Source organism: Dendrobates tinctorius, unplaced genomic scaffold (assembly GCF_039654945.1).
Source record: "Dendrobates tinctorius isolate UK_male_01 unplaced genomic scaffold, ASM3965494v1 ptg000019l, whole genome shotgun sequence".
In the NCBI taxonomy this organism is placed as follows: Eukaryota; Metazoa; Chordata; class Amphibia; order Anura; family Dendrobatidae; genus Dendrobates; species Dendrobates tinctorius.
Genome location: NW_027361687.1, coordinates 46,782,257 through 46,794,399, shown reverse-complemented (window position 1 = coordinate 46,794,399; position 12,143 = coordinate 46,782,257). Strand labels below are relative to the sequence as shown.

Sequence of the window (12,143 nt, the reverse complement as noted above, 5' to 3'; positions counted from 1 at the left end):
CTCAGGGTCTGATTTTGTGGGTGGGGCCCCTCAGGGTATAATTTGGTGGGCGGGGCCCCTCTGGGTCTGATTTTGTGGGTTGGGCCCCTCAGGGTCCGATTTTGTGGCCGGGGCCCCTCAGGGTCCGATTTTGTGTCCGGGGCCCCTCAGGGTCCGATTTTGTGGCCGGTGCCTCTCAGGGTCCGATTTTGTGGATGGGGCCCCTCAGGGTCCGATTTTGCAGCCGGAGCCTCTCAGGGTCCGATTTTGTGGTTGGGGCCCCTCAGGATCTGATTTTGTGGCCGGGGTTCCTCAGGGTCCGATTTTGTGGCCGGGGCCCCAGAGGGTCCAATTTTGTGGGTGGGGCCCCTCAGGGTCCGATTTTGTGGGTGGGGCCCCTCAGGATCCGATTTTGTGGTTGGGGCCCCTCAGGGTTCAATTTTGTAGGTTGGGTCCCTCAGGGTCCGATTTTGTGGCCGGGGCCCGTCATGGTCCGATTTTGCGGCCGGGGCCCGTCAGGGTCCGATTTTGTGGTTGGGGCCCCTTAGGGTCCGATTTTGTGGGTAGGGCCCCTCAGGGTCCGATTTTGTGGGTAGGGCCCCTCAGGGTCCGATTTTGTGAGTGGGGCCACTCAGGGTCCGATGTTGTGGCCGGATCCCCTCAGGGTCCGATTTTGTGGGTGGGGCCCCTCAGGGTCCAATTTTGTGGTTGGGGCCCCTCAGGGTCCAATTTTGTGGGTGGGGCCCCTTAGGGTCCGATTTTGTGGGTTGGGCCCCTCAGGGTACAATTTGGTGGGCGGGGCCACTCTGGGACTGATTTGGTGGGCGGGGCCACTCTGGGTCCAATTTGGTGGGCTGGGCCACTCTGGGTCCGATTTGGTGAGCTGGGCCCCTCAGGGTCTGATTTGGTGGGCGGGATCTATCAGAGTCCGATTTGGTGGGCGGGGCCCCTCAGGGTCCGATTTGGTTGGCGGGGACCCTCGGGGTCCGATTTGGTGGGCGGGATCCCTCGGGGTTCGATTTGTTGGGCGGGATCCCTCGGGGTTCGATTTGGTGGGCGGGGCCCCTCAGAGTTCAATTTGGTCAGCGGGGACCCTCAGGGTCTGATTTTGTGGTTGGGGCCTTTCAGAATCCGATTTAGTGGGCGGGGCCCCTCAGGGTCCGATTTGGTGGGCGGGGCCCCTCAGGGTCCAATTTGGTGGGCGGGGCCCTCAGGGTCCAATTTGGTGGGCGGGGCCCCTCAGGGTCCAATTTGGTGGGCGGGGCCACTCTGGGTCTGATTTGGTGGGCGGTGCCACTTTGGGTCCGATTTGGTGGATGGGGCCCTTCAGGGTCCAATTTGGTGGGCGGGGACACTGAGTCTGATTTTGTGGGTTGGGCCCCTCACGGTCCGATTTTGTGGCCGGGGCCCCTCAGGGTCCAATTTTGTGTCCGGGGCACCTCAGGGTCCGATTTTGTAGCCGGTGCCTCTCAGGGTCCGATTTTGCGGTTGGGGCCCCTCAGGGTCCGATTTTTGGGGCCGGGGCCCCTCAGGGTCCGATTTTGCGGGTGGATCCCCTCAGGGTCCGATTTTGCGGGTGGGGCCCCTCAGGGTCCGATTTTGCGGGTGGGGCCCCTCAGGGTCCGATTTTGCGGATGGGGCCCCTCAGGGTCCGATTTTGTGGCTGGGGCCCCTTAGGGTCCGATTTTGCGGGTGGGGCCCCTTAGGGTCCGATTTTTGGCCGGGGCCCCTCAGGGACCGATTTTGAGGGTGGGGCCCCTCAGGGTCTAATTTGGTGGGTGGGGCCCCTCAGGGTCCGATTTTGTGGGTGGGGCCCCTCAGGGTCCGATTTTGTGGCTGGGGCCCCTCAGGGTCCGATTTAGTTGCTGGGGCCCCTCAGGGTCTGATTTTGTGGCTGGGGTCCCTCAGGGTCTGATTTTGTGGGTGGGGCCCCTCAGGGTCCGATTTTGTGACCGGGGCCCCTCTGGGTCTGATTTTGTGGTTGGGGCCCCTCAGGGTCCGATTTTGTGGCCGGGGTCTCTCAGGGTCCGATTTTGTGGCTGGGGCCCCTCAGGGTCTGGATTTGTGGGTGGGGCCCATCCGGGTCAGATTTTGTGGGTGGGGCCCCTCAGGGTCCGATTTTGTGGCTGGGGCCCCTCATGGTCTGATTTTGTGGCTGTGGCCCCTCAGGGTCTGATTTTGAGGGTGGGGCCCCTCAGGGTCTAATTTGGTGTGCGGGGCCCCTCAGGGTCCGATTTTGTGGGTGGGGCCCCTCAGGGTCTGATTTTGTGGGTGGGGCCCCTCAGGGTCCGATTTTGTGGCTGGGGCCCCTCAGGGTCTGATTTTGTGGCTGGGGCCCATCAGGGTCCGATTTTGTGACTGGGGCCCCACAGGGTCTGATTTTGTGGGTGGGGCCCCTCAGGGTCCGATTTTGTGGCTGGGGTCCCTCAGGGTCTGATTTTGTGGGTGAGGCCCCTCAGGGTCCAATTTTGTGGCCGGGGCCCCTTAGGGTCTTATTTTGTGACTGAGGCCCCTCAGGGTTCGATTTTGTGGCCGGGGTCTCTCAGGGTCCGATTTTGTGGGTGGGGCCCCTCAGCGACCGATTTTGAGGGTGGGGCCCCTCAGGGTCTAATTTGGTGGGCGGTGCCCCTCAGGGTCCGATTTTGTGGGTGGGGTCCCTCATGGTCTGATTTTGTGGGTGGGGCCCCTCAGGTTCTGATTTTGTGGTTGGGGCCCCTCAGGTTCTGATTTTGTGGCTGGGGTCCCTCAGGGTCTGATTTTGTGGGTGGGGCCCCTCAGGGTCCGATTTTGTGACTGGGGCCCCTCAGGGTCTGATTTTGTGGTTGGGGCCCCTCAGGGTCCGATTTTGTGGCCGGGGTCTCTCAGGGTCCGATTTTGTGGCCGGGTCCCCTCAGGGTCTGGATTTGTGGGGGTCCGATTTTGTGGGTGGGGCCCCTCAGAGTCCGATTTTGTGTCTGGGGCCCCTCAGGGTCTGATTTTGTGGCTGGAGCCCCTCAGGGTCTGATTTTAAGGGTGGGGCCCCTCAGGGTCTAATTTGGTGGGCGGGGCCCCTCAGGGTCTGATTTTGTGGGTGGGGCCCCTCAGGGTCCGATTTCGTGACCTGGACCCCTTAGGGTCTGATTTTGTGACTGGGGCCCCTCTAGGTTCGATTTTGTGGCCGGGGTCTCTCAGGCTCCGATTTTGTGGTTGGGGCCCCTCAGGGTCTGATTTTGTGGCCGGGCCCACTCAGGGTCCGATTTTGTGGGCGGGGCCCCCTGGGACCGATTTGGTGGGCGGGGCCCCTCTGGGTCCGATTTGGTGGGCGGGGCCCTTCAGGGTCCGATTTGGTGGGCGGCTCATCTGGGTCCGATTTGGTGGGCGGGGCCCTTCAGGGTCTGATTTGGTGGGCGGGGTCAATCTGGGTCCGATTTGGTGGGCGGGGCTCCTCGGGGTCCGATTTGGTGGGCGGGGTCAATCTGGGTCCGATTTGGTGGGCGGGGCTCCTCAGGTTCCGATTTGGTGGGCGGGGCCCCTCAGGTTCCGATTTGCTGGGCGGGGCCCCTCAGGGTCCGATTTGATGAGCGGGGCCCCTCTGGGTCCGATTTGGTAGGCGGGGCCACTCTGGGTCCGATTTGATCGACGGGGCCCTTCAGGGTTTGATTTGGTGGGCGGGGTCACTCTGGGTCTGATTTGGTGGGCGGGGCTTCTCAGGGTCTGATTTGGTGGGCGGGGCTCCTCAGGGTCCGATTTGGTGGACGGGGCCCTTCAGGGTCCGATTTGGTGGGCTGTGCTACTCTGGGTGGTTCAGCCTCTGATTTGGAGGCCGGGGTGGCTCAGCCTCCGATTTGGAGGCCGGGGTCACTCAGCTTTCGATTTGGCGCGCCGGCCCTTTAAGACTCATTTCGGTGCGCTGGCCCTTTAAGAATCACTGTGGCACGTCGGCCCTTTAAGAGCCAGGGTGGCTCACTGGGTTTCTAAATCCACTTTGTCGCACATTCTATCTCAGGGGCATGTGTCATGTGATGAAGCTATATTTGCATTTGTGCTGTGGGTTTCACTTTAAGAACTGATATTATGTGGCAGAATCTCTGTCCTTGGGATGTCATGTGACGTTCGTAGGCGTTGGCATAGTAACTGGGTCTGCCTGCACATATCAATGAGCTCAACTGCCATTTCAATCGCCTCAGGGCACGTTTTGCCATTACCCATTGAAAAGCATTGGAGCCAGTGCATTCCAATGACGGGAAAAAAGTTTTCAAACGCAAATTGCGCAAAAACTACAAATCCGATCGACACGAAAAATACTTAGCACACCTCTCGTGGACGCTGGCTTCGAAACAACACCTCAACGGCGTCTGTGCGTGTAGCGGTTCGGGCTGTATTAATTGCGGAAATCAACTTAATAATAATAATAAGAAGAAGAAGAATAAGTTAGCAGCGTTCGGATTACAATATAGTGGTTTTTTCAAACCACTATAATAAGTTAGCAGCGTTCAGATTACAATATAGTAGTTTTTTCAAACCACTATAACTACACTGTGTTCCAAATTATTATGCAAAAAATATTTCCTCATATTTTCTCTAAATTACCTATATGAATTGCAGTCATTGTTATTTTCCAGTCATCTAATATTCTAGTATAATTGCAATGTTTTTGAACAAACTGCCTATGAAAACCGTATATTTTTAAAAATAAGAAACATTCAAAATGCATGTTCCAAATTATTATGCACAGCAGAGTTTTCAACCTTTTTATTTTTATTTTGAACAAAAAAGCACGGTTCTTCCTCTTGAACCATGGCAGGAAGTGCTGTTTTAGAAACTCCACATAGATTATGGAGTTCATCTTTACCCCTTCAGGGATCCTAAAGGGGCCAACAATCTCTCTCCCCATAATTCCAGCCCAAAACATTACTCCACCTCCTCCATGTTGGCGCCTTAGCCGTGTTTTCATGGGGTGTCCATCAACCAGCCATCCTCCACTCCATCCATCTGGACCATCGAGCGTTGCACGGCACTCATCGGTGAACAAAACAGTTTGGAAGTCAGTCTTCATGTACCGTTTGGCCCACTGGAGCCGTTTCTGCTTGTGTGCAGTGGATAGAGATGGTCGACAGGATGGCTTACGCACAGCTGCAAACCTCTGAAGGACCCTGCATCTTGTTGTTCGGGGGACGTTGGAGGCACCAGCAGCTTCAAAAACTTGTCTGCTGCTATGACAAGGCATTTTTGCAGCTGCTCTTTTAACCTGACGCAATTGCCTGTTGGAAAGAGTCCTCAATTTTTCCTTATCAGCATGCACACGTGTGTGCTGGGAATCAGCTACATACTTCTTGTGCACTGATCAGGATGAAGTGTCTTGGCAATGTTGATTGTAGTCATGCCTTGACCTAAATACTCCACAATGTGTTGCTTCTCAGCAGCCGACACATCCTTTTTCTTTCCCATTTTGGCAAAAAAATGTAGGCTGCTTAATAATGTGGAACAGCCTTCTTAAGAGGGTCCGTGGCAAACCTCAAAATTAGTAGCGATTATGTAACAAAGGCGCATAGTTCGTTTCTTAGCGCATGGAGACAGAGCTAATAGATTTTTATCATTTATTCGCAAAATGTGGGCATTGATTGCATAAATAAAAGTTGCTATAAAGTTGAGACATTAAATATGTACAGTTGCAAATATGAAAACAACAAGGATTAAAGGGCAGAAAGTAACACTTACATGTGCTTAGGTGGTATTAGACAGACCATGTGGCTCGGGGGATGGGCCACTTAGCCAAACGTCCCCACTCATCTGGGGTTCTTGTCAGCATGGACTCTGCAGCTCCAACTGACTGGAATTTGGTAGGGAATACTGTTGTGAGCTCATTTTCGGGTTTGCCTCTGGCTTCTGGTGAGGGTTATGGAGCTGGCTGTGCTGACAGAGGAGTAGTGAGTTCTCTATCTGGACTCCCTCTGTTGGTGAAGGGAGGTAATGAAACTGATCTAAATGGCAGAGACCGGCCACCTGAGGAAGAGGACTGTGATTGGACATCAGGAATTTCTGATTGGATTTAAGGCAGCCGACTCCCTAGTTTCTTGCTGGTGATTTCTCCTGACTGTGGCTTCTGGTTTCCAGTTTGGTTCCTGCCTGCTTAAAGCTAAGTTTTCTCTGCTATTGTTCATATGAGTTTTCGTCTGGTTTACTTAGTTTTTGTGTTCAGCCAGTCCTGGCTGGGACTGGGCTGAATCCCCATTTTGTCTCTGATCAGTTGATCTCTTTTGCTGTCTTCCTAATATACCTGAGTGCTGATATAGGGAATTGAAGTCTAGCGACTTCAGGGCCTTTTTCTATCAGACGTGTTGGACATTTTTTGGCAGGGTTTTTTGCGTGATTGCAGACAGCAGCTTTTCTTTCCTGTCCTTTCTAGTTAGTGAGGGCCCCATCGTTTGCTCAGTCTATCTTTCTACCTGTGTTTGTGTTTTCATTTTGTTTCACCGACAATACATGTTGGGGGCTGTCTATTGCTTTGGGGTCTGCTCTGGGGAAGTTTAGATTTTCCCTTTCTTTCTTTAGGCTTATTTAGTTCTCCGGCCATGACGAGGTGTCTAGGACCACCGTAGGCACGCTCCACGGCTACTGCTAGTTGTTGTGGATAGGATCAGGGGTCTGCAATCCGCTAGTTACCAACCTCTCCGGTTTTCTGGGCTTAGCTTGCTTTTTGCTTTTTCCTCCTCGGTGACTCATTCATAACAGAATACCTTATAGCCTAGGGTCTGTGACCTCACGAAATGGGCGGCCTGGTTAGGTCCAACCCCCCTTTCTCTAAGTTATTATTTGGCTACAAAACTTAGAATAACTATATCTAAACGAGAAAAGCCCATACCAACACACATAGGGCATCATTGTTTGTGATTTACCGAATAGAATCCAAAAACACCAAGCATGCCATAATTAAGACACTCCATTTGGGAGCAATCCATATCTCAGTTTCTGGAGGGATTAGGATCATGAAAATTAGAGATTGGTAAGTTGGTTTCGTTGCCTACGCAGTGATTCGGTTATTATATCTCTGAGGTGTATGGTTTTTGCAATATGATTTGTTTTAATACTTCCCATATTGATCACAGCACATGTCTAGAGAACAAAGGGATCTTTTCCCTTTAGCTGTGCAGGGGGGAAGGAGAAGGCTTCGAGAGGAAATGCTTTCAGAAGCAGGCGGAGAGCTGGACACACACAGCTGCTAAAGGTGGCATAAGGAGGGGGCTGCAAAAGCAGACAGGCTACTTTCTCATAGAATGAAGGATTCTAGAAGGTTACAGAAAACATCATACTTTATAGACAATTTACATTACACCTCCCCCCTTTAGAGGGTGCTACGGAGGCATTACCTGATGGTAATCGGCCATGCGCACTTCAGCGGGTTCGCTCCGGCGGGACAACCCATCAGCATTTCCATGTTCGCTGCCCTTTTTGTGTTGTACAGTAAAGTCGTACTGTTGAAGGGCAAGGCTCCAGCGGAGCAACCTTCCATTGGTTCCGGACACTGCAACCAGCTCAGAGGGTTGTGATCGGTAACCACCGTGAAGGTGTGCCCGTACAGGTAGGGCTGCAAACGTTGCAGTGCCCACACCATGGCCAGACACTCCTTCTCGATGGTGGAGCATGCCACTTCCCTCTGCAAAAGTTTCCGGCTCAGGTACAACATGGGGTGCTCCTGGTTCCCCGAGTCGACCTGGCTGAGCACAGCACCGAGGCCAAACTCACTGGCATCGGTCTGTGCCAGAAATGAATGACTGCTGTCGACTGCTCTCAACACTGGAGAGCTGCACAGGGCTGCTTTCAAAGCTTGGAAGGCCGCCTCACTGTCACCTGCCCAGTTGACTGTTTGGGGAGTCTCTGCTTGGTGAGGTCGGTCAAGGGTTTTGCAAGGACGCTATAGTCCTGCACGAACCGCCTATAGTACCCTGCAGTGCCCAAGAAGGACTTCACCTGTTTCTTGGTCCTGGGGGTGGGCCAGGACGCGATTGCATCCACCTTTTCTGGCCCTGGACTCATGGAACCCCCGCCTACCCAGTGCCCCAGGTAGTGGACCTCGCTCATGCCGGAGCAGGTGGTTGACCATCCGCTGGAAAGTGGCAGGGGCATTTTTCATGCCGAAGGGCATGACTGTGGACTCGTACAGTCCAAAGGGGGTGATAAAGGCGGATTTCTCCTGCGCCCCAGGGCTCAGGGGGATCTGCCAGTATCCCCGACTCAAATCCATGCTGAATATGTACCTTGCTTTCGCCAACCTCTCAAGCAGATCTTCGATGCGTGGCATCGGGTGGGCATCAGAGGTTGTGATGGCGTTGAGCCCCCTGTAGTCCATGCAGAACCGCGTGGTTCGATCCTTTTTAAGGCACAAGGACTACAGGTGAAGCCAACGCGCTTTTTGACTGTCGAATCACCCCCAGCCTTAACATCTCATCGATCTCTTGGCGCATGACCTGTTGCACCTCCTCAGAGATCCGATAAGGTGCTCGCCATAGTGGGGCGTGATTCCCGGTCTCCACCTCATGAGCCGCTAACTCCGTCCTCCCAGGTCGGTTGGTGAACCCGGCCCGGAAGGGTTCCAGGGTTTCCACCAACTGCGACCGCTGGGATACAGTTAACAAACCGCTTATCTCCATGTCCTCAATGGACCCATTGGCCTTAGCTTGGGCCAGCATGTCCAGGAGGTGATCTTCCCCCCATCCTCGGGCAGATTGCAGACCGGTAGGACACAAGTTTCACGTTCGTGGTGCGCCTTGAGCATGTTGACGTGAAAGGCCTTGCGCCTACCCCGAGCATGGTCAAGCGTAACCAAGTAGGTGACCGGGTTGAGCTGTTGGTGGACGACGTATGGGCCTTCCCAGGCTGCCTGAAGCTTATCCGTTGGTACGGGGACCAGCACCCACAATTTTTGACCCACCTGGTAGGTCCGCTCCCGGGCGTTTTGGTTGTACCAGTGCTTCTGGTCAGTCTGAGCCTGCATCATGTTGTCATGCACCAACTGCGTCAAGGTCTGCATCTTGTCACGGAAGCGCATGACATAATGCACGATGGACACTTCTGTGGGGTTTGGCTCATCTTCCCAGGATTCTCTTATCAACCCAAGGGGTCCCCGGATTCGCCTGCCATACAGGAGCTCGAAGGGGGAGAACCGGTCGAGGCCTGCGGAACTTCTCTGTAAGCAAACAGCAGGTGTGGGAGGTACCGCTCCCAGTCGCGCCCTTGGGTCTCAACCAGCATGTGGAGCATCTGTTTGAGGGTACCGTTGAAGCGTTCACACAAACCAGTAGTCTGTGGGTGATACGCACTCGATACCAGGTGCTTCACCTGAATTTTCTCACAGAGAGCCTCCATTAGGCGAGACATGAATTGGGTCCCTTGATCGGTAAGCATCTCCCTGGGAAATCCTACCCTTGAAAAGATGGTCACCAGTGCGTCAGCCACCTTATCTGCCCTGGTTGAAGACAGAGCTACTGCCTCTGGGTACCAGGTAGCATAGTCTACCACGGTGAGAATGTATCACTTTCCAGAGCTGCTGGGGATGGCCAGCGGGCCTACAATGTCCACTGCGATTCTCTGGAAAGGCTCCTCTATCACTGGCAAAGGAATAAGGGGAGCTTTAAGAGCAGGCCCCGCCTTACCCACTTTTTGACAGGTGTTACTGGTGCGGCAGTATTGTGTTACATCTGTCCCCATCTTGGGCCAATAGAAGTGTTGAGACAGCCGTGCCTTAGTTTTGCTGATCCCCAAGTGTCCAGCGAGTGGAATCTCATGGGCAATCCGCAACAACTCAGTTCGGAACTGTAGGAGGACGACTAGCTGTCTTTCCCTCAACCACTCCTTTAGGGGATCTCCGGGTACTGTCTCCCGGTACAACCTTCCTCGTTCCCAGAACACCCTCTCCTTATCAGACTCGGAGGTGGGCGTCTCGGCGAGACCTCTCAATTTCTCCAGGCTCGCATCTGAGTGCAGAGCAGCCTGGAACTCCTTGCTGGAGGCTGCCAGAAGTGACATCAGGGTCCCTACCTTACTGGGACCCTCTGGAACCTGCTCTGGGTTCACCTCTAGTTCAGTATCTCCTGTAGCAGAAGAGGGTCCAGAAGACAGGGCGCTACCTGCGATCTGGGCACTCTGACTGCGTGTAACAGCTGCTACGTATGCTGTCTCCCTGGGGATTTCTACAGACCCACCAGTCGGTGCTGCTATGGGCTCTACCTCCCCATTCACCCCCAACAATTCAGGAGCCGTGCTACTTATGGGCCAGTTACCTTCCTTGGTGGCACTGGTGGTTACCTTCCTCATGGTCCCAATGCACCTCCCCATTTCCTTGAGCACCGTTGCTTGCTCCAGCCAGGGGTTCCCCAGCCGTCTCCCTCCGCAGAGTAACGGGGCTGAGCACTTCGGTACCTGTGGACACATCTACCGTTTCAAAGAAATGGTTAACAGGTTCAGTCGGCACAGATACACCATCATTCCTAGGAAAAGAATGGTTATCAGATTTCTTTGGTACAGTTACATCACCATCAGCATTATACCTGGGGAGAGAATGGTTATTAGATGCATCATTACTCATCAAGTCATCAGCAGGTAACACATTCAGTTTCCCGTCATCATCATCATCAGGGTTAACGTTACCCTTATTATCAGGTTGGGGAGGGGTGTCAGGGACGTAGTATGCAACCATCCTCCCCAAGTCAGTCCCCAATAAAACATCAGTGGGCAGGTTTTCAGACACTCCCACTTCCCTCAACCCGCTCCCAGCACCCCAATCAAGAAAAACCCGGGCCACTGGCAAGGGACAACAGGTGCCTCCAATCCCGGTGACAGTCAGGGTTTTCCCCTCAACAAACTCTTCAGGGGCCGCCAGTCCAGGACGGATGAGGGTTCGTTCAGCCCCGGTGTCCTTGAGGCCTGTAGCAAGACGGGCCCCCACCTGGACAGGTTTAACGTTGTCGTCAATCCTCCCAACCACACCTCCCACCAAAAGAACAGAGGCGTTGAGCCCAGGGGCCTTGGCTGGGTTTTTTTTCGGCTTTTCTGGACAGGCGTAACGGAAGTGACCTGTCTGATTGCAGTTGAAACACTGGCGACTGTCAGTAGTAAGCCTGGTGTTGGCAACAGGGACAGGGCCTCCGGAGTGACGGCTAGCTGGGGCACTGGGGTTGGTTGCAGGCTTACCCCCTCTCCAGCTGGTGGTGACTGGCTTCCTTGTCTCTGGCTTCCGGTTGGCCTCATAGTTGACAGCGATCTGCGCCGCTTTATCCGCATTCATTGGTTCGCGGTCCAGGATGAACTGTCGGACCTCAGCTAGGCAGAGATGCAGGAACTGGTCTTTGATCATCAGGTCCCGTAGCAGCTCAAAGGTGTTCACTGACAGTCCATGGATCCACTGGTCAAAGTGGGTCCTGAGTCCTTGCACCACATCACTATAGCTATCATGTGGGCCACGTTGGAGGTTCCGGAACTTCTTTCGGTATATCTCAGGTGTCAGCCGGTATTTGGCGATCAGGGCCTGCTTCATGGCATCATAGTTGTCGTCGTCGTCTTCTGGCGGAAGAGAAGCGAATGCCTCCAGAGCTTTGCCTTTTAGCCCTGGGGTCAAGTACCTTGCCCATTGGTCTCTAGGCAGCTGGTACTGTCTGCAGGCTTTCTCAAAGGCTCGCAGAAACGTGTCCAAGTCCCCGTCCTTTTCCATCATGGCAAAATGCTCTGACCGTGGTTTAGGAGTCTGGACGCTGCTGGGCTCACTGCTTCGGGCTGTGGGGGCAGTCCCCCCTTGTCGGAGCATCTCCAGTTCATGGGCTCGCTGAGCTTCTGCTTGGCGCTCAGCTCTCTCAGCCTGTGCTTGGCGTTTGGCTCGGGCCTCCTGCCGATATTGCTGGATCAGCCTCACCCGCCCCTCACTGTCTTCGGCGGGGAGTGCATCCAAGGCCGCTTGCAGGTAGGGGTCCAGCCCGCTCTGGTTGAATGTGGGGCCAGCGCTCAGGGGTAGAGCCTCTGCTGCAGCCCCATTGTCTCTTGGGCCAGCTTCTGCGCCCGCTGGGCTCTGGTCATTGTCCAGCTGCACCAAAGCCGCGATCAGTTGGTCTCTGGTTTTGTTTGTGGCGTCAATTCCTCGGTACGTGCATACTCCAGCAAGAGTTTCCTTTTTCTGCTGTTTGTACCAGGGTTCTCCT

At 54.5% G+C, this 12,143-nt stretch overlaps 1 protein-coding gene across 1 annotated transcript in view; it reads right to left on the bottom strand.

Annotated features, from left to right (window-relative positions):
• Positions 1 to 11,662, bottom strand: part of LOC141083112 (uncharacterized) — a 126,187-nt gene extending 114,525 nt beyond the window's left edge. Inside the window, exon 1 of the mRNA XM_073567299.1 lies at positions 10,603 to 11,662. Within this exon, the coding sequence (XP_073423400.1) occupies positions 10,603 to 11,662 (1,060 nt within the window). The remainder of the gene's footprint in view (positions 1 to 10,602) is intronic.
• Between the last annotated feature and the right edge of the window lie 481 nt (positions 11,663 to 12,143).